The 22343-nt window shown below is 44.5% G+C and overlaps 1 protein-coding gene across 2 annotated transcripts; it reads right to left on the bottom strand.

Annotated features, from left to right (window-relative positions):
• Positions 1-8584: 8584 nt before the first annotated feature.
• Positions 8585-21027, bottom strand: LOC110505795 (dapper homolog 1). 2 transcript variants are annotated; one of them, XM_021585234.3, is made up of 4 exons: positions 20267-21027; positions 17564-17693; positions 14348-14503; positions 8585-11305 (listed from the first exon to the last, which is right to left on the bottom strand). In XM_021585234.3, the coding sequence occupies exons 1-4, from the start codon at positions 20609-20611 to the stop codon at positions 9264-9266; spliced, it is 2673 nt and encodes an 890-aa protein (XP_021440909.3). In that variant the 5' UTR covers positions 20612-21027; the 3' UTR covers positions 8585-9263. The 2 variants fall into 2 exon arrangements, with proteins under 2 accessions (XP_021440909.3, XP_090077260.1); XM_090221134.1 differs by having other exon boundaries at positions 20402-21011.
• Positions 21028-22343: the final 1316 nt, after the last annotated feature.

Raw genomic sequence — 22343 nt, 5'->3', positions numbered from 1 at the left:
ACAATTAAGTAAAACCACAAGTCCAAATCCCTACCTCCATCCATGGCTAATTTAGGAAAGCACACATTTTAGCTAGCTAGCCATCGGAGGACAATAACACCATGAGATGCAGCAATTCACCTTTAATTCTGTCAATTACTTTTGGTTTTTGGTGTGATTGTTGTGAAGTCAAATCCAAACTGTCTTCCCTTGACACTTGTTTTGGTGTGCCAGGACCAGTCACAGATGAGATCACTCAGTTTAGATCAACGCAGATTGGCTATTATTGTATACTTTTTTTTATCAAGTTCTTTCTGGCTTCCCTTGCATTCAATGCTACAGGTGGCAACAATATCATACTATTTTTTGACCAGACAGCATCAGATCTACACATACAGAGACAGAAGTGTGCCATTTCATTCACTCAGATGTTTTCTCCGGCGAGATACATTCAGCCTCTTGCGAATTGAAGAAAAATGATGAGACACAGAGAGACGAAAGATTCATTTTTTTTATAGTCTGGATTCCCTTGGCATCCATGAATACACAACACTGCTCTCGCTGTGCTACAAACATCATCAATTTGGACAAATGTCATCAGTTTGGGCACCAGATGTGTCCTTAAATCCTCTTCACAGTTTTACAGCTAATTTCATGCTATGTAACACATTTTGTCATGAGGCTGAAAGAAAATGTTGGTGTTTTAGAGCTAATTTCCTACTATTCTATATATTTTGTAGTTTTAAAGCTAATTTATTGTAAGAAAACGTTTAATCATGACACCAATGTGTTCATATGCTATCTGGGGGGGCTGACCTCTGGGGGGAGTCAGTGAAGGCTGCTCTTAATGACAGGCAGCATAGAAAGCTTTAAAATACTGACTTGACTGGGAAGTCTAAGTCCTTGGCTTGGGAACAAGATTTTTTCAGTTGCAGGGCACCCATACAGCAGACAGAAGATGTAATGATTTTCCACCTGCTATAGTTATAATTTCTGAATCAATCCTCAACAATAGCCTCTCATTAAAGGACAGATATATACTATAGACAGAGATGTCCTTCCCTGTGCACCAGCTGGTCCCCAGCAGTCAGCATACACAACATGCCTCAGAGCCACAGGCCATCCAATAATCATCTCTCTCCCTCCTTCCCCAGGTCCGCATCAAACCCCCTTTGGGACCCTTTTGCTCTAAATCCGTGCAGCCTCAGTGTGCGTGTGTGTTCCTACCAGTTGTCTAGGTATTAAGTTATCCAATGTGGCCCTGCTGTGACCTGGGAGTCAGGCCCCTGTCTAAAAGGCCACCATTCTGCCTGCTTCCCAAATTACTCCCTATTCCTATACAGCTCTGGTCAAAAGTAGTGCACTATGTAGGGAATAGGATGCCATTGGAATGCAGCATTCTGTTTCATCTCTGAGAGTCATTAGGCCCTGGAGGGCTGGAGGGCCACCATAGACCATGGCTAAATCAACACAGGCCGGATGCCACACATAGCCCACAGTCTTGAACTATCTCTCAGGCCCTCAATCTCCCTTTTCTCTGAGGAGACTGTTGACCTTGAGCTACGGCTACTGAAGTGAACATGCCCCACCTCCACACTAGCTACTTGAAGTACTGAGCTAGTCTGAACAAAGGTTATGATAAATCAGTGGTAATTGGTAATGATAGAAAGCCAGTAACTTCAACTATGAGAATAAACAGTGAACATCCTATCAATAACATTCACTTACGCCAAGAACACCACCTTGATTAAGTCTTCCGATGGTTGCCAAGCCATGAAATGTTTTGAGGGCGCTTGTCGGCCATCTGTATAGAGTGAAGTGATGGTCACCTGATAGGTTACCTGACTAGGAGACTATCTTGGTTCTGATCATTGGCGTTCTTGATATGCTCACGTTGAAGGATTCATAACATTTCCGGATAGGAAAGGTGATAGAAACTCTCCTAAATTACTGCAACAACAAGGTTTTGATGACAATACTATGATAATCTACAAATACATTACAAAAAATATAACATATCCCTACATCTAGCTGTGTGTCATGGTCCTACAGCTGGACTCATTAAAGCAGTACAAGTTCACGATTAGTTACATGCGTTTCTGATCTAGTCGCATGGTATTTGTTTTTATTGCATCATAAAGCTACTGTACGTGGGTCAGTGTTATTGCTATCTGAGCCACATAAATGAAAGCTTCTTTGGAAGGACATTGTTGTGGCTGGGATTGAACTCTTTATGAACCAGTTACAGGGAATGTAATGATATGTGGTTGATACTAATTGCACAAATTTTCCTTGAGCAAGGCACTTAACCCTCATTTGTTCATGGGGCGCTGTACTTCTATGGCTGACCTTGTAAAACAACACATTTCACTGTACTTATCCGGTGTATGTGACAATAAAACATATATTTTTTTTTACTCTGCATGAATACTCGTAAATGACTTATTTTACAGCCTAGAAATAGCACGAAGAAATGACGAGACAAATAGTTGTAGAAAACCGTACTTGAGATTAGTACAAGATGTTAGTTTTAGACACATTGTTCTCAACATCTCTTGGCTGTCTTCAGGCGTTTGGACTCTGACAATAAAACAATTAAACTAATGAACTAGTTCTTATACACATGCAATGTACTATATAATGTAAAGACATTAATATACATATATTTTGCTGCATAGCTTATGACATAATGTAACCTTACAGAAACCTTTTATGACACGATGCATAGTTATTGTGGACAAATCCTTTGTCCAAAATGGCACCCTATTTCCTATGCAGCGTACTACATTTGACCAGGGCCAAAGTAGTGCACAACATAAAGAGGGTACCATTTGGGATGCAATCCTTCTTAATTTGAGCTGCCCTTCATTTGCCATTATAAACAAGGGTCAACTTGGACCTCTTATTCAAATGAAAACAGAGGTGCGTCCTAAATTGTAACCTATACCCTATAAAGTGTACTGATAATCACTTGACTGGTCAAAAGTAGCAACATAGGGAATAACAGTGCACCATTTGGGTCTCAGCCATGGTTTCATAAATAAGTTTGCCTCCATCAAGCATGACCTTTGGAATAATTTACAGCCAGAAACAAAACACATTTTCCCAATGTAACAGTCATGTGTTGTTGGTTGGGCCGGGATCTCATAAGAGATGTGGAAGTTTAAACAAGCATATTAAGGTGACTGGGATGAAAGCTAACCGAAAGCAGCAATGATCCTGTTATCTATTCTGAACACACGTTCGCACGCATGCCCGACACACTCCCACATGCTACCTTGACTTTCATTTCTGCAGGGTAGCGAGAAAGAGGCAGAGGGTCACTGGAAAACTACATATTGCATGTATCATTGCCTAACTCCATGTTGTTATATAGATATTAAATATTCAACATGTAAGCTGGATGATATTTGCCCTGAGGACATGGTGCCCGACATTAATCTGTAGGTCAAACGTGAATGCATGATGTACTATCAGTACTGCTGCCATTTGTGCATATCCTCGCACTTCCTATAAATACCCTATACAATTTTCTGTAGCTAATTCATTCCCAGACAGCGCCTGAAAATTGACTTCTTTTTACGTCTTTCCTCCCACCTCTTGCAGCCAGGCAAGGTTGTGGATTGGAATATTGAGCATATTGAGTCTGAGAGGGTTGATTGCTGAGGTGTCAAAGACACAGACATGGTATCCTGTTAGCACTGACGTGATCAGTGAGTTTAGTGCTTGAGCGAGAGACAAACACACCAAATATAGAGAGCATCTGGGCACAAACACAGACAGGACTGTGATATGGCCCAATATGTGGAGTGAAAACACTATTAGTTTAGGCATTTGTGAATCTGAAGCAACGCTTCAGTACTGGAGATTCTAGAAAGATCTAAATTCTGAACAAAAATGTAAATGCACTATGTAAAGTGTTGGTCCCATGTTTCATGAGCTGAAATTAAAGATCCCCAAAATGTTCCATATGCACAAAAATCTTATTTGCTCAGATTTTGTGCACAAATCTGTTAGTGAGTATTTCTCCATTGCCAAGATAATCCATCCACCTGACAGCTTATTAAACAGCATGGTCATTACACAGGTGCACCTTGTGCTGGGGAAAAGAAAAGGGCACTCTAAAACGTGCAGTTTTGTCACACAACACAAAGTCCACCAGAGCTGTTGCCAAATAATTTAATGTTAATTTCTCTACCATAAGCCTACAAGTCTACAAGGTAGTTTTAGAGAATTTGGCAGTGCGTCCAACCGACCTCCGCAGACCATGTGTAACCACGCCAGCCCAGGACCTTCACATCCGGAATCTTCACCTGCGGGATCGTTTGAGATCAGCCACTCAGACAGCTGATGAAAATTAGGAATATTTCTGTCTGTAATAAAGCCCTTTTTTGGGGAAAAACATATTCTGATTGGCTGGGCCTGGATCCCCAATTGGTGGGCCTCTGCCGAGTAATAGATTAGGGCCTAATTTATTTATTTCAATTGACTTTTTATTTTTTATCTAACCTTTATTTAACTGGGCTAGTCAGTTAAGAACAAATTCTTATTTACAATGACGGCCTACACTGGCCAAACCCGGACATCCCTGGGCCAATTGTGCGCAGCCCTGATTTCCTTTTCTGACTATAACTCAATAAAACCGTTGAAATTGTTGCATGTTTTTGAATTCCTCAATTACGATGGCGCCGGAAGGGAGGTCTGCCATCTTATCACCTCTTAACCAACCATGCTATTTTGTTTGTTTTTTCACGTTGTTTGTAACTTGTTTTGCACAAAATGTTGCTGCTACCATCTCTTATGACCGAAAAGAGCTTCTGGACATCAGGACTGCGATTGCTCACCTCAAACTGGACGAATAGTTCTTCTTCAATGAGTCGGATGGGAGGGAAATACTGCTACAGACACCCGATCAGGCCCACATCCCCGTGATTTTCTGGGGTAGGAAACAGAGATTTAGTAGAAAAAGATCAGGGTGCCTTGTGAGGATCAGGCGACGACTGGCTAATCTGCCCCGCTGGAAAATAAATAGGATGAGCTGAAAGCACGTATATCCTATCAACGGGACATTAAAAACTGTAATATCTTATATTGCTTCTGGAAGTGGTGTTGGAGGGCCAGCAGGAGGCACTCTTTCCTCTGGTCTAAAAAAAATATCCCGATGCCCCAGGGCAGTGATTGGGGACATTGCCTTGTGTAGGGTGCCGTCTTTCGGATGGGACGTTAAACGGGTGTCCTGACTCTCTGGGGTCATTAAAGATCCCATGGCACTTATCGTAAGAGTAGGGGTGTTAACCCCGATGTCCTGGCTAAATTCCCAAGCTGTCCATCATGGTCACCTAATCATCCCCAGCTTACAATTGGCTCATTCATCCCCCTCCTCTCCCCTGTAACTATTCCCCAGGTCCTTGCTGTAAATGAGAAGTGTTCTCAGTCAACTTACCTGGTAAAATAACGGTAAAAAAACAAATGTTTCACAGAGTCGTGGCTGAACGATGACATTAAGAGCAAAGCTTCAATACAGGACTAAGATTGAATTGTACTACACTGGCTCCGCCACTCATCGGATGTGGCAGGGCTTGCAAACTATAACAGACTACAAAGGGAAGCACAGCCGAGAGCTCCCCAGTGACACGAGCCGATCAGACGGGCTAAATAACTTCTATGCTCGCTTCGAGGCAAGAAACACTGAAACATGTGTGAGAGCATCAGCTGTTCCCGGACGACTGTGTGACCACGCTCTCCGCAGCCGATGTAAGACCTTCAAGCAGGTCAACATTCACAAGGCCGCAGGGCCAGACGGATTACCAGGACGTGTACTCTGAGCATGCGCTGATCAACTGTCAAGTGTCTTCACTGACACTTTCAACCTGTCCCTGTCTGAGTCTGTAATACCCTCCATGCTTCAAGCAGACCACCATAGTCCCTGTGCCCAAGAACACTGCCTAAATTACTACCCGACCCGTGCACTCACGTCTGTAGCTATGAAATGCTTTGAAAGGCTGGTCATGGCTCACATCAACACCAATATCCCAGAAACTCTAGACCCACTCCAATTTGCATACCGTACCATCAGATCCACAGATGATGCAATCTCTATTGCACTCCACACTGCCATTTCAACTCTGGACAAAAGGAACACCTATGTGAGAATGCTATTCATTGACTGCATCTCAGCTTTCAACACCATAGTGCCCTCAAAGCTCATCACTAAGCTAAGGATCCTGGGATTAAACACCTCCCTCTGCAACTGGATCCTGGACTTCCTGACGGGCTGCCCCCAGGTGGTAAGGGTAGGTAACAACACATCTGCAATGGTGCTCCTCAACACGGGGGCACCTTAGGGGTGCGTGCTCAGCCCCCTCCTGTACACCCTGTTCTCTCATGACTGCACGGCCAGGTACGACTCCAACATCATCATTAAGTTTGCTGATGACACAACAGCGGTAGTCCTGATCACCGACCACGATGAGGCAGCCTACAGGGAGGAGGTCAGAGACCTGACCGTGTGGTGCAAGGACAAAAACCTCTCTTTCAACGTGATCAAGACAAAGGATGGAGGTGATTGTGGACTACAGGAAAAGGAGGCCCGAGCCTGCCCCCATTCTCATCGATGGGGCTGTAGTGGAGCAGGTTGAGAGTTCCTTGGCGTCCACATCACCAACAAACTAACATGGTCCAAGCACACCAAGACAGTCGTGAAGAGGGCACAACAAAACCTATTCCAACTTAGGAGACTGAAAAGATTTGGCATGGGTCCTCAGATCCTCCAAAGGTTTTATAGCTGCACCATCGTGAGAATATTTCCGGGTTGCATCACTGCCTCGCATCACTGCCTGGTGCGTACGGCCCTGTAGATCACCTGGGCCAAGCTTCCTGCCATCCAGGACCTCTATACAAGGCGGTGTCAGAGGAAGGCCCTAAAAATTGTCCAAGACTCCAGCCACCCTAGTCACAGACCGTTCTCTCTGCTACCGCACGGCAAGCGGTACAAGTCTAGGTCCAAGAGGCTCCTAAATAACTTCTATCCCCAAGCCATAAGACTCCTGAACAGCTAATCAAATGGCTACCCAGACTATTTGCATTGCCCTCCCCCCTCCCTCTGGAACGCTGCTGCTGATACTACTCTGTTATTATCTATTTATAGTCACTTCAATAACTCTACCTACATGTACATATTACCTGAATCACCTCAACACTGGTGCCCCCACACATTGACATTGACTCTGTACCGGTACCCCCTGTATATAGCCTCCACATTGACTCTGTACCGGTACCCCCTGTATATAGCCTCCACATTGACTCTGTACCGGTACCCCCTGTATATAGCCTCCATATTGACTCTGTACCGGTACCCCCTGTATATGGCCTCCACATTGACTCTGTACCGGTACCCCCTGTATATAGCCTCCACATTGACTCTGTACCGGTACCCCCTGTATATAGCCTCCACATTGACTCTGTACCGGTACCCCCTGTATATAGCCTCCACATTGACTCTGTACCGGTACCCCCTGTATATAGCCTCCACATTGACTCTGTACCGGTACCCCCTGTATATAGCCTCCACATTGACTCTGTACCGGTACCCCCTGTATATAGCCTCCACATTGACTCTGTACCGGTACCCCCTGTATATAGCCTCCACATTGACTCTGTACCGGTACCCCCTGTATATAGCCTCCACATTGACTCTGTACCGGTACCCCCTGTATATAGCCTCCACATTGACTCTGTACCGGTACCCCCTGTATATAGCCTCCACATTGACTCTGTACCGGTACCACCTGTATATAGCCTCCACATTGACTCTGTACCGGTACCCCCTGTATATAGCCTCCACATTGACTCTGTACCGGTACCCCCTGTATATAGCCTCCACATTGACTCTGTACCGGTACCCCCTGTATATAGCCTCCACATTGACTCTGTACCGGTACCCCCTGTATATAGCCTCCACATTGACTCTGTACCGGTACCCCCTGTATATAGCCTCCACATTGACTCTGTACCGGTACCCCCTGTATATAGCCTCCACATTGACTCTGTACCGGTACCCCCTGTATATAGCCTCCACATTGACTCTGTACCGGTACCCCCTGTATATAGCCTCCACATTGACTCTGTACCGGTACCCCCTGTATATAGCCCCGCTATTGTTATTTACTGCTGCTCTTGAATTATTTGTTATCTCTTACGCTTACTTTTTTTTTTGTATTGTATTTTCTTAAACCTGCATTGTTGATTGAGGGCTTGTAAGTAATAATTTCACCTGTTATATTCAGCGCATGTGACAAATAAAATTGGATTTGATGTTCTGTTCATATTTTTGTTCAGTATTTGAAGGTGGTGAGGTTCTGGAATACGCTTTAGTACTGTAGAACATAGAAATGCAATTATATTCATATGCTGTAGAATGACCTAAGGTAAATAAGGTTCTAGAATGTCTAAGTTAATTGATTTATTGAGACAAAATCGAGTGAAAGATCACATTGAATATGATAATGTCACAGTGGAGGTTGAACTGGAGGAAAAAAATACTTTTGTCAACAAACAACTATGCTACTTCAATGCACAATTCAGAAGAAGGGGTGACGAACAAATATTGAATTTAAAGCAGACATTTAATAATGCATTAAAAAAAGTTAAGCACCAGTATTAACACACATAAACATTATATACAACAATTGGAGCTAGCTACTTGGTATCAACAACAGATGAAGGAAAAGCAGTTGCTCATGCAGATCTTACGTGTACATATATCAAAAGTGTTCCCATGGTATCATCAGCAGTTTTCAATTTTAAGAATAGACTGTCTTTTATGCATGAATATTCCTTACAGCCACTTTTAAGTAATACTCTGCTTCAATCATCAATCAAATATGTATCCAAGAAATACCAACCAAATATATTAAGTTTAAATATCTTTAATCAAAAAGTAAACCATGACCATTAAAAGCATTTACAGAACTTGTTGCCATGTACTACAGCAAGGGTAAAGTCCATAATAAATACAAAAAAATGGCTACATACAACAAAATAATGGGGCTACTCAGATGCTTTTCACCCTGTCCAATGTTTGTCAGAAAGTGCAGGGAGAGGGAGTCTGCCAGACATTTTGTCCAAACCCAATTAAAATGTTGCCTTAAACGTCTCTGAGACTAACTTTAGCAGAGACTTTCTGTAAATAAGAAAATCAGCCTAGGCACTTGTTGGGCAGAGAGAGAGAGAGCAACCAATTTGATTGGTCGCTGCTTCCTGCCCGACACCCTGAAGTCCCTCCCTCATACAGTCGTCATCAGTTTCAGCGAGCCCGCAGAACGGAAGCGGAGGATCTTCTTCTTCAGGTTGTGAGAGGCCTTGATCTTGACGAAGGCCTTAGCCTGGGCAGTGGTTACTTCCTGAGGCCCAGCGCCCTGCCCTGCAAACTGGGGCCAGTTCATCCCTCCACTCTCCTCAGAGTCACTGCTGATAGTGCTCTCTGCAACAAAGTCCACCTCACTCAGGCTGGACTCACTGTCCCCGAAGCAGTTGGTGGTGTAGTTGCTCCGCTCGTCCTCACTGGTGTCCATGATGGTGGAATGGAAGAGTGAGGCGCACTCTGCGGAGTACTCAGAATCGCTACCGGCCACGTAGGTGTAAGGACTGGTGAACTGCGCGTTGGAGGGCAGGTACATGGTGGTGGTTGTGGAGACCTGGCCGAGGAGCTCCCTCTTCTGCCTGCGGTGGGCTCTCCTGAGGGCCTCGTCGTAAGGCACCTCAGTGATGGCTCTCAGCCTTCCACGGTTGTAGTCCTGTCCGCTTGTCCGCTTGTACTTGGGCTTGGCCACCACCACCTCCCTACCATGGTAGCCGTGATGCCTGGTCACAGTGGACCTTGTTGTAGACACCATGGCCATGTGTTTCTCTAGGACACGGCCCTCAGGGATAGATGCTGGGACGGTGCGCTTGGCCCTGGAAGATGCCCCCCTCTTGGAGGAGACTTTGTGCACATGTTGTACCTCCTCAGGCTGACGAGACTTCCTAGATCCTCCAGATCGGTGACCGTTCTCCCTCGTCCCCGCCATCTCTGATGATACAGGCTCAGCATGTGCGTGCGTCCCCCTATGTGGTTTCAGGGAGGCGCTCTTCACCTTGACAATCTTAACGTTTTTGCCCCCCTTGCGGAGCTTGACCACCTGTCTCTGGGCGGGGATGTACTGGGCACTGACCATGTGTCCTTGACTCTCATCCTGGCTCTGGGAGGAAGACCCCAGACTCACCAGCTCCAGCATTGGCCTCTTTTCTTTAGTGTGCCGGGCTGTATAGACTGAGACCGCAATGCTCTTAGGGCTTTTCTTGGGTGCGCCTGTTTTGGTGAGGTCTCTTGGCAGTGTCTGGGAGAGTTTAGTAATGTTTTCCTCTTGAGCATTAGGGAAATAAGACTGCGTTCTCTCTTTGGGGGAGGAGTTGGCATTGGGGGCGCCCAGGTCTTGGTAATCCTTAGACAGAGGACCGGTTGACGATGGAAGTCCTTTATTGGTTGGCGCCTTCTTTTTCAACAGACTGTTGGTGTTGGTCACCAGGCTGTTGGTGTGAATGTCACTGCTATTGATTGTGGCATATCCGTTCTGAGGTTGGCCCAAAGACTGGGACACCATCCCAATTTCTAAGAGGAGTTCCCCTTTGCTCTCCACTGACCACTGTCTCTGTTGGGAGCCTGTTCCTGGATCATTGTTACTGGCACCTCCTGCATGTAAACACGTCTGCCAGGTTGGTTTGAGGTCAGTAACAGGAGCAGTCCACAGTCCCTGTGGCTGCTGCTGGCCAACACTAGCCTGCCTCACACACAGACTACCCTGCCTTAGGATGCTCTTGGAGGGGTCTGTGCTGATGCTCGTCCGTGGCTTGTTGGTCCTAATGGGCTGAGCCCTCCTCTGAAGCAGGCTGAAGATATAATTGTCCAGTCGTTTATTAGCGGGCGAGTGGGAGGCAGACCAAGAAGTGCTCTGGGGCACCAGAATAGGCTGCTGCTCCAGTTTCTGACAGTCACTGGAGCCCTCGATGCAGCCGCCACTCTTTGACAGCCCTCCGTCCTCTTTGAGGTGTTCGGCCAGAGACTGTAAGAAGATGGGGTTCTGTACGGCCACGGCGTGGAGGGGGCTGGGATAGCGGTACACGTCACTGCCATTCTTGGCAATCAGGTCACAGTGGTACTTGGACTGGATGTCTTGAGTGGAGGTATCTGTAGAGGGGGAGTAGGGAGCGGAGGGGGACCTCCTGACTGTCCCTGACGTCTGCTGCTCCTCACACTGGCCCTCGCACTCAGCACAGTTACCCAGCTCATCTGAAAACCAGACAGGAGACAGAGGATAAGGACTACAGAACAACAGATACACCACTAGTCATTCATATGGAAACCACACAGGGCTACAGTATAAACCGGGATGGGTGACTTTGATGGGGGGAGGCACAAAAATCTGAACTCATCATGGGGGGCTGCAGTGACTCGTGGGTCTGCGTACCGACATCCATACCCACACATGCAGTCAGAGCTGGCTCCTGCCTTTTGGGGGCTCTAATCTACATTTTGTTGGGGTGCCCCACCACCTCTCGGAAAAAAACATTTTAGTGGCCCCCTTCTTGACAGCAGATAATTCTTAATTTTTTTTGTTAATTTCCTGCAATTCTCCACATTTTGCCATGGGGCATGGAGAACATTTTGTAGTTTTAAAGCAAGTTTGTTGGAATTCTACACATTTTGCCATGGGGCGGAGAGAAGATATTTCTATTGTATATCTAATTTCCTGCAAATCGACTCCATTTGCAATGGCGCGGAGAAAAACATTTGCAGTTTTACAGTGCATTGCCACATTTTAAGTTACAGCCTTATTGTAAAAATTTATTAAATAAACATTTTTTCTCATACCTCATAATGACAAAGCAAAACGTTTGGAATTTCTGCAAACTTATAAAAACAAAAACATCTTATTTACATAAGTATTCAGACCCTTTGCTATGAGACTCAGAATTTAGCTCAGGTGCATCCTGTTTCCATTGATCATCCTTGAAACAACTTGATTGGAGTCCACCTGTGGTAAATTCAAATGATTGGACACGATTTGAAAAGGCACATACCTGTCTATATAAGGTCCCACTGTTGACAGTGCATGTCAGAGAAAAAAAACAAGCCATGAAGTCGAAGGAATTGTCCACAGAGCTCCAAGACAGGATTGTGTCGAGGCACAGATCTGGGGAAGGGTATCGAAACATTTCTGCAGCATTGAAGGACCCCAAGAACACAGTGGCCTCCATAATTCATAAATGGAAGAAGTTTGGAACCACAAAGACTCTAAAGGTGGCTGCCCGGCCAAACGGAGCAATCGGGGGAGAAGGACCTTGGTCAGAGAGGTGACCAAGTACCTGATGGTCACTGGCAGAGCTCAAGGGCTCCTCTGTGGAGATGGGAGAACATTCCAGAAGGACAACCATCTCTGCAGCACTCCACTAATCAGGCCTTTATAGAAGAGTGGCCAGACGGAAGCCACTCCTCTGTAAAAGGCACGAAAGCCCGCTAGGAGTTTGCCAAAAGGCACCTAAAGGATTCTCAGACCAGGAGAAACAAGATTTCCTGGTCTGATGAAACCAAGATGGAACTCTTTGGCCTGAATGCCAAGCGTCACGTCTGGAGGAAACCTGGCACCATCCCTACGGTGAAGGATGGTGGTAGCAGCTTCATGCTATGGGGATGTTTTTCAGGGGCAGGGAATGGGAGCTAGTCAGGATTGAGTGAAAGATGAACGGAACAAAGTACAGAGTGACCCTTGATGAAAACCTGCTCCAGAGCGCTCAGGACCTCAGACTGGGGGGTGAAGTGGCCCAGCCAGAGCCCGGACTTGATCCCGATCGAACATCTCTGGAGAACCCTGAAAATAGCTGTGCAGCGACGCTCCCCATCCAACCTGACAGAGTGTGAGAGGATCTGCAGAGAAGAATGGTAGAAACTCCCCAAATACAGGTGTGCCAAGCTAGTAGCGCCATACCCAAGAAGACTCAAGGCTATAATCGCTACCAAAGGTGATTCAACAAAGTACTGAGTGTAAAGGGTCTGAATACTTTTGTAAATGTGGTATTTCCGTTGATTTATTTTTATAAATTAGCAAACATTTCTGTCAACCTGTTTTAGCTTTGTCATTATGCGGTTTTGTGTATAGATTGATGAGGAATAAAAATAAAAAAATCAATTTTAGAATTAGGCTGTATGTAACGTAACAATGTGGAAAGAGTCAAGGGGTCTGAATACTTTCCGGAGGCACTGTATAGCTAATTTCTTGCAATTCTACTCATTTTGCCATAGGGTGGAGAGAAATGTTTGCAGTTTTGATATGATATCGGAGTGAAAGCGACTAATAAAATGTCACTTTGTGTATTCTACTATTCTAACTCTCAACATTAAGTTGCGATCCCGAGACACCCTCCGATTGGAAGTTGATCCGCGGGCCTAGTTGCCCATCCACAGTATAAAACAACAGATACTGTACCACCAGTTACCACACCATTTCCTCATTTCAACAATAATGCCACACAGAAGCTTACAGTAGGTGTGTAGTGTTGACAGGCTAAGCAAAGCAAACCATCCTCTCAATATGCTAATGAAGAAGGCAGTTGGTTTGGACGTGTTAATGGTCCTTTTGTTTGTGTCTTATCATCACAGGTGTGGCTGTTAGTTAGAGCTGAGCCATCTGCCTGGCCTGGCTGGGAATCCAGCTCAACTGATATTGGCCATATCCTAAATGACACCGTATATAGTGCCTATAAGGCTCTAGTGCACTATGTAGGAAAAAGGGTGCCATTTGGGACACAAATAGTGTTTGTGGTTTCCTTCCTACTCTTTTTTTCTCATTTGAAACTGATTCAAAGAGTTGTCACAACAAACCCCACTAATGGCAATGACACCAAGGAAACAATTAGAAGTTGAACTGGGGCCAGCTGGAACAGAGCTGAGACCCAAGTTAAGTGGATATGTGGTGGGTGGGTGACGGCCTGATGGGGGTCTTTGGGGAAAGAAGGAAAGAGTGTGTGTTTATACAGCAAAGGACAACAAAAGGATTCAGCCTGTTTGTTGCTCCCAAGATAGACCATGTGAAATAAAACACCAGGAGCCTGTCATATCCATGGGTCCTAGGCTTTGCTGTGCTGTCTTATGCTAGGCTAGGCTGTCCAGTGGTGTTCTAGACTTTGCTATGGGAGGCTGTGCTGTGGCGGTCTATGTTGTGCTGTACATAGACCGCCACTAGGCTGCATTTAATTTTACTTCCTGAAATAATTTAAATGAACTGGCCCAAACCCTGGTGCTATGGGGGCTGTGATGTGGAGGCTTCTCTCTCACCTGCAGATTTGAGCCTTCCCTCGGAGGCACACAGCGATGTGTCGAGGGGACTGCAGAAACAGGTGCTGGAGCGACAGTTGGACAAACACTCGCTGAACACCGAGTTGGAAGAGTTGGAGAGAGACCCTGAAGCGCCGTCGCTCAGCTCGTAAAAGCCTGGATAGAGAGAGAGACAGCGACACCGAGAGAAAGGGCAGAGAAACAGAAGTGAACATTTTAACACATTGATTTTACACACTTCATGGAGGAAGCTGTCATCCAACAACTTATTACATGACAGGCTGCGGCTATTAAAATAATTAAGGCAGAAAATCTCAAGCATTTAAAAAACAATGCTTTGTGTAGATAGGGTTTATACTAGATGAAAGTTTGTTATATTTGCAGCGTAGCATACCCTACTTCCGCTCTGTAATTTATTGGCACGCTTGCCCGGTGGAATGCTAATTCTCTATGTGCCCATTTTGCTATTTTTTTGCATTGTCAGTCATTTGTATGTCTTATATGTATTAATTTGCTAAGACAGGGGTTCTAAAACGTTTTGGGGCCAGGGACCCCTTTGTGATAGCAAACTCATCAGGGACCCCCTCAATCAGAACACAACTCGAGTGAGAAAAAAATATTATAGAATTCGTTTTTTACTGTGACTTTTGCAGTTCATGGCCGGGTGAACCAAATCTTGGACCCAGGGAAGGTTTCAGTTTTCAAGCTCAGCTTTCAAGTTTTCAAGCTAATTTCCAGCAATTCTACACATTGTCATAGGGCAGAGATACTTTTTTTCAGCTTTAAGGCTAAAATATTGCATTTGTACACATTTTGAGACAGAAAGAAAACATGAGGCACAGAGAAAAATAGCAGTTTTGAAGCTTGAATTGCAGTGCATTTAGCTTCACATTTCTTTAAGGGGAATACAATAAGTAATGAGTTGGAAAATGTATAATTGGTGGAGTACTGTGGATACCAATATCCCTGTGAGCCTCCCAGACCAATGTTGCCCAGGGTTAAGAACATGAATTGAAGATTAAAGGAGCTATATGTAATATTTTTGCATTGTAATTTCAGAAAATGTAGTTAATACATCTACAGTAATAGTGTCGCACAATATTCCCCCCCCCCCCCACCCCCCCCCCAAATGCTATTGGGCACACAAAAAACGTCTCTTGTTGTCAAATTCTCTGGGGCAAGCAAATCTCTTGTCAAATTGACAGGGGCTGAGCAATATCTACATGTCTGAAGCTTGCCCCAGTTAATTTGACAACAAGAAACAGTCCGTATGCACCATTAGAATGCAATTGTTATTGCACGCCCAATAATAAAAATGTATAAAATAATAAAAATTATCCCTTGGCCAACATTTGTTCAATCTGTTGTTAGTAATATTCATTAAAAAAAAATGAAACGTAAATCTTTTTTTAGGTACACCACCCAACTTACGAAAATGGTTCGCTCCTACAGACAGTGAGTCACGAGGCTGTGGCTTGCTATATAAAGCAGGCAGACAGGCATAAAGGCATTCAGTTACTGATAGATTAAACCTTAGAATGGGAGGGCCTCCCAAGAGGCGCAGCGGTCTAAGGAACTGCTACGCAGTGCTAGAGGCATCACTACAGATCCGGATTCGATCCCGGGCTGTGTCTCAGCCGGCCCCGACCGGGAGACCCATGAGGCGGCGAACAATTGGCCCAGTGTCGTCCGGGTTAAGCGAGGGTTTGGCCGGCCGGGATGTCCTTGTCCCATCGCGCACTAGCGATTCCTGTGGCGGGCCGGGCGCATGCACGCTGACAAGTGTGTCAGTTGGACAGTGTTTCCTCCGACACATCGGTGCGGCTGGCTTCCGTGTTAAGCGAGCAGTGTGTCAAGAAGCAGTGCAGCTTGGCAGGGTTGTGTTTCGGAGGACGCATGGCTCTCGACCTTCGCCTCTCCCGAGTCCATACGGGAGTTGCAGCGATGGGACAAGACTGGAACTACCAAATGGATATCCCGAAATAGCGGTAGAAATAACAGAAAATAAAATAACTACAAAAATAACAAGTGACCTAAGTGACTTTGAGCGTGGTATGATTGTCGGTGCCAGGCGCGCCGGTTCCAGTATCTGAGAAACGCCCAGCCTACTGGGCCTTTTTATGTCTAGGCTTTACTGAGAATTGTGCGACAAACAAAAAACATCCAGTCAGCAGGTGTCCTGTGGGTGAAAACAGCTTGTTGATGAGAGAAGTCAAAGGAGAACAGCAAGAATCCTGCAATCTAACAGGTGGGCCACAAGCAGACAAATAACGGCGCAGTACAACAGTAGTGTGCAGAACGTTATCTCGGAAGACACAACTCATTGATCATTGTCACGGATAGGCTATTGCAGCAGACGACCACACCAGGTTGCACTCCTATCAGCTTAAAACAAGAAGAAGCGGCTCAAGTGGGCAAGCGATCAACACTGAACAATTGAGGAGTGAAGAAACATTGCCTGGTCTGATGAATCGCGGTTCCTGTTGTGTCATGCTGATGGCAGAGTCAGGATTTGGCAATATCATCATAAATCCATTGCCCTGTTCTGCCTGGTGTAAATGGTACTGGCTGGTGGCGATGGTGTAAAGGTGTGAGGAATGTTTTCCCGGCAGACATTAGGTCCCTTGATACCAACTAAGCAATGATTGAACACCACAGCGTATCTGTAGCTGTTCTGGAGGAAAAGGGGGGTCCAAACCGGTACTATACGGGTTTACCTAAAAATATATATATTTGTTATATATTTTGAGATCAGTCCACAGACCCCACTTTGAGAACCCATGTGTTAAAAACCCTATACCTTGGGGGATTACACGTTCTGCAGTATCCTCAACTACTTAAGTTGAAATGGGATCCTGAGTGGCGCAGCGGTCTAAGGCACTGCATCTCAGTGCTAGAGGCTTCACTACAGACCCTGGTTCGATTCCAGGCTGTATCATAACCGGCCGTGATTGGGAGTCCCATAGTGTGGTGCACAATTGGCCCAGCATCAGGTTAGGGTTAGGCTGGGGATAGGCCATCATTGTAAATAAAAAAATTGTTCTTAACTGACTTGCCTAGTTAAATAAAAGGTTAAAAAAAAACAATTTAGGGAAAAAAAAGAAAAAAAATCACTCAGTCGACAGATCCCACTAATCATGTCTAGTTTCCACAGGGTAACATTCTGAAGTAGAACCTTTAGAATCCATTCTAATTCTATTGTAAAACCAGACTAACCTGAGCTCGGGCGGCTGTCTGTCTCCACGTGTTCACGTGACACCTCCGTGTCCAACCGGAGGTCACTGATCTGCCTGTCCAACTCCTGCAGCTGATTGATCAAACCAGCATCTCTCCTTCTCAGGCAGTTCTGGAGGGAAACATGCGGTAACACAGTTAGTTACAGATGTACAGCAACTACAGTTAGTTCTGCCTTAGCTCTTGTCCAGGGTGTTGCTTGTTAACGCTGAGCCTTCAACCCTGGACTACAGCTAGTTCTGTCTTAGCTCTTGTCCAGGGTGTTGCTTGTTAACGCTGAGCCTTCAACCCTGGACTACAGCTAGTTCTGCCTTAGCTCTTGTCCAGGGTGTTGCTTGTTAACGCTGAGTCTTCAACCCTGGACTACAGCTAGTTCTGCCTATGAAATCTACAGTTGGCCCCATTCTGAGGGTGTCTCAGGGAGAGTTTTGACATGCAAAAAAAACATTTCCAATTTACACATGAATATTAATACACACTTGTAAGTAAGTAGCCTTGCACAAGTCTTGGCTCATATGAGCAGGAGTCTAATCACTTGTTTCTGTAGCATGAGGCAGCTTGATGTACAAGTACACCCCCTGGATGCTAATCTATCACAGGGCCTTACCCCCAATCTATCTCCGTACTGCTGAGTGCCAAGCAGAGACGCATTTTTACAGTCTTTGGTATGACTCTGCCGTGGATGGAACTACCAACCTTCCAATCTCAGGGCGGACAATAATCACAAGGCCACTGAGTTGTACATGGGACAAATATAATCACCAAACAAATTATTATTATAGCTTAATCCATAGTGTTGTTCTGTATTGCAACAGAATGTTTAGCTCCATATTTTTGGTTCCATTTCTGATGAATTCCATAGCCTTGAATGTTGGTCATTAAAAGTAAGTCTGTAGTTACTGTGCTGCAAGTCTTCAACATCTTGGAGAGACCATGTCGCCCTATCAGAACCCATTAGTATCCCAGACTAAATTAGAATCACGTCTTGTGGGAGCAAAACAATATCTCCATCAAACACGCAGGTTATGTGGAACAGCCAGGGTCACACATGACATCACCCAGATCCTGTGGTGGTTACATTCCTCCATTCCACTCTAGACTGTGGTTTGAAAATGTCAACCATGAAGGCTCAGTGACAGCAGACCCTATTTACATTTGTGACAATTATGTGACTACAGACATAGGATACATTACTCCCAATTACCTGCTTGTCATCTCAGAAGGCCTGTCCCCTGTGCATTAAGCATTTTAGCTACCATTTGCTCCATGACTGAGCCCAGTAATGACACACATGCACACACACACACACTCCTGGCTATATTGAGATGCAGCCCTTCCTCTCGCTGCAGCAGCAGATTGGCAGGCCATAAAACCAGGCCTCTGACTGGAGGCAGTGGGTGATTTATGTGCTCTGAGCATGCTATGGCTTCAGAGACCATTTCCACACAAAGTACCATTTGGGAAAGGCATCTCTAGCAGAGGCAGACCAACGTTTGTTTTGCTGAATAAAATGACCCTCCCACTGGGTTGATAGGGTGACTGAACAAACCAGTGAGGATGTGTAAATGTCTAAATGTTATTTTATTAGGGAATGTCTGTGTAGGCTGAGAGTGAAATGGTCTGTAATAATAGAATGACAATTGAAAACCAATCGGATTTATTGTAGGCCTACAATAAACCCTATGGGGATAGGGTATAATACAACAACTGCAACTTTTTCCCCCAATACATTTTAATACTGAGTCCATTCATGATTTTTGCCCTTACTGCCTTATTGAACCCAGGTGTGTTTTGGTCGGTTTAATGGCCTAATCTCAAAGAACCAGCCAATAACTCCCTGGCATCCTTTAACAGCAGCAGGGGGTGGGAGATCTGCTTGTAAAAGTTACTTTCAGTCACCCCATCCATTGTAACGCATCAGTAAGACTCATTCAAGCAGCTGGACCCCCTCACAGACCACATGAGTACATCAGGAGTTTCCTTCTCCCTTCAGGAAGTTTGATTTAAATAGCCATCCTTCTATTCTCTATCATTTCTGTGGGAACCTCTTGTCCTCTGGAGACCCAATTGCTTGCATTGATTTATAATGACAGATCGATCTAATGGAATCGTTCATTTATTGTAATCATTAGAAAATAATTACATTGAACTTTTCCAAAATATTAGGTTACAAATGTATACAGGATTTTATATGTGAGTGAGTGAAAAAAAGCCAACAGCAAGTCATGTGCTACTAAAGGGCCACAGTTAGAAAATTATTCTGGAAAGTAGTCTGGAAATCTAATTTACAGAACTGTTTTTTTATTTTAAACTTATCATAGACATAGACCACAATCGTTGACAGACTTCGCACCTCTTGTCTGCGCCTGCCTGGCGAAGCAAACTCAACGTCGCCAACTTTTATCAGTAGGCTTGTCTTGGCTATGTTCCGCTATGTTCTCATTTTGCCTGGACGTGAATGGAGTGGAGCTGCGACTCAGTCAGAAAATAGACCTCTTGTTGAACAATTTGGATGGTCTCAATCCAACGATACACTAATAGAGATACTTGTATTTCACGACCGCTTTTGAAATGTAGGCTAACCAAAATATAACGGACGCAAATAAAACTGATGATCACTAGTATTAACGTTATCCCAAACACTTTGATGGTATAAATACATTACTTTAGATTCAGTCTACATACCAGTTGTTTTCTTAGCAATAAAATATTTTCTTCTAGAAGTTTTTCCTCCGAGTTCAAGTAATTCCCCTCGTGCGTAACGCACATTAGATCTACTGTTGGTATAGAGTACTCCTGGTGATTCAACACATTTCTGACCAGTAATTCCTGTCGCTGTCTCAAGTATTCCAGCTCTCCGAGACCGGCTAGAGTGGCTTCAAATCTCTCCCGAGTTCGCAACCGATCCATCTCTGCCTCTATTCTTTCCCTGGAGCGCTTATCGAATGGTCTCCTTTCCCGAAACTGTAATGTGCAATCCTTAGAGGCCAGCATCTCTGCAACAGCAGCCGTTTCTTTCATTGTATCCATATCCAAGAAGCGACGATTTACAACATGTAACTGGCAACAGCGGGCCACATACAATCACTGTGAAGAGCCTAGAAAATCATGACGCGCATCAAAAACGTTGATGTGCAGACGCACATATCATGGTCTAATCTTCCAGACCACTAAATGACTTGTCCATAACTTTTGTCTGTTGGAGCGGCTATCCCAACAACCTGTATACACTGGGCACCAATTGCGTGCGTAAAACTGGTCCGTTTGATATTCAAACACCGTCGTGGTCTCCAAGATAAACGGATAAATCTAAGTGCTTTTCAGTTTGCACAAATCAGAAAAAGCTGCATGATCAAAACCTGAAAGTTTCAATGTAATGTCGAGTAGGCAGTGTGTAGATGCTTCTCTGGCAAGCAGCTCGCGCTGTTCTGATGACAGTGGTGAGTAGCGTTGGACCACCTCTCTCTTTGGAGACCCATCTACTTTCTCCGTGGTAGCAACATGTCTTAGTGCCTGCCATTCCTAGTTTTCTCACCTTCTCCCTAATTGATCGACCCTTCCCCATTTCTGGGATATAAAATAATAACTTAGAGTTACAACCGAAATATAGGATTCGTTTAATGTTCTTGCAGATATAAAATGTGCTTTATTGAATATAATTCGCCTAACAATTGCAACTAGGCTAATAACTCCAAGAGCTGAGATTCTGCAGTCAGCGTTGTGGCTATTTAATCTTTAGTAGGCATACATATGAACTCGATCGATGACAATAAATGCAAAAACAACTATGTAATGAACAATTACCCGTATCGTGTTTGTAAAAGGTGTGGCACATTATCAGACTAGCCTGGTCTAATGTGATGTGATTTGCAATTAAAATGTGTGAACATGCGTGCAATTTGCACCTATTAATTGCGTTTGATTAATAATTCATTAGGCAATTACGTCATATTTATTAAGACAAATATGGCATGCAAAGGGTGTGCCTTTTTCCCCATAAGAATGAGATTGTGTTCTCTACCTAAAGAGGAGGGCGCCATCCTGTGTTAAGAAACCCCAGAGAGGTAGCTTCTACAGGCTACATTGAATGGAGCGCATTTAACCCTACAGCTTCTTAATGATCTTTTCTATTGATAAATACTATTTTCATGACATTTAAAGGAGAGAGTTTATCAATATGTAACAAGTTTACAAATACATTTTATTTCACAAGATTGACAGCTAAGTAATGTTTGAGTAATGGTCATTGCAATCATTATGTCTTTAGTCCTTAAACTTCACAGTGCACAAAAATACAACCAGAGAAGCTACAACACCCAGTCATTATAGTTTACCAGATATTACGCCTTTAATAAACAACCAACCGTAGTTTTTTTTCCCTTGGGGCGTGCATGACAAGAAACCATATAGGTTTTCAATACCAGCCTCTCTATCACTCCCTTGTGCCTGTTCTGCAACTTTACTATTGATGTGTGTACTTTACCCAGGGAAGGTTTCCATACCATCCGATCACAAAGGACGGGAAATCATGTCTGAGGCTAAACATAGAGTCTTGCCTACAATATCATTCTAGACAGCATTGTAAACATCTGCTATCCCCACAGACATATATTTCTTTTTGTAACCTACATTTGTGCATTGCTAACTAGGGTTTATGGTGCAGTTCGATCCAAATTAAATCCATTCAAATGTTGAAGAAAACTGATATCGTGATTTTCTGTTTTGTGTATTTAAAAAGAAGACTAATGAAGAAGAAATCCAT

Source organism: Oncorhynchus mykiss, chromosome 25, assembly GCF_057628025.1.
Source record: "Oncorhynchus mykiss isolate SJ-2025 chromosome 25, ASM5762802v1, whole genome shotgun sequence".
Taxonomy (NCBI): Eukaryota; Metazoa; Chordata; class Actinopteri; order Salmoniformes; family Salmonidae; genus Oncorhynchus; species Oncorhynchus mykiss.
This window is presented reverse-complemented; position numbering and strand designations above follow the sequence as displayed.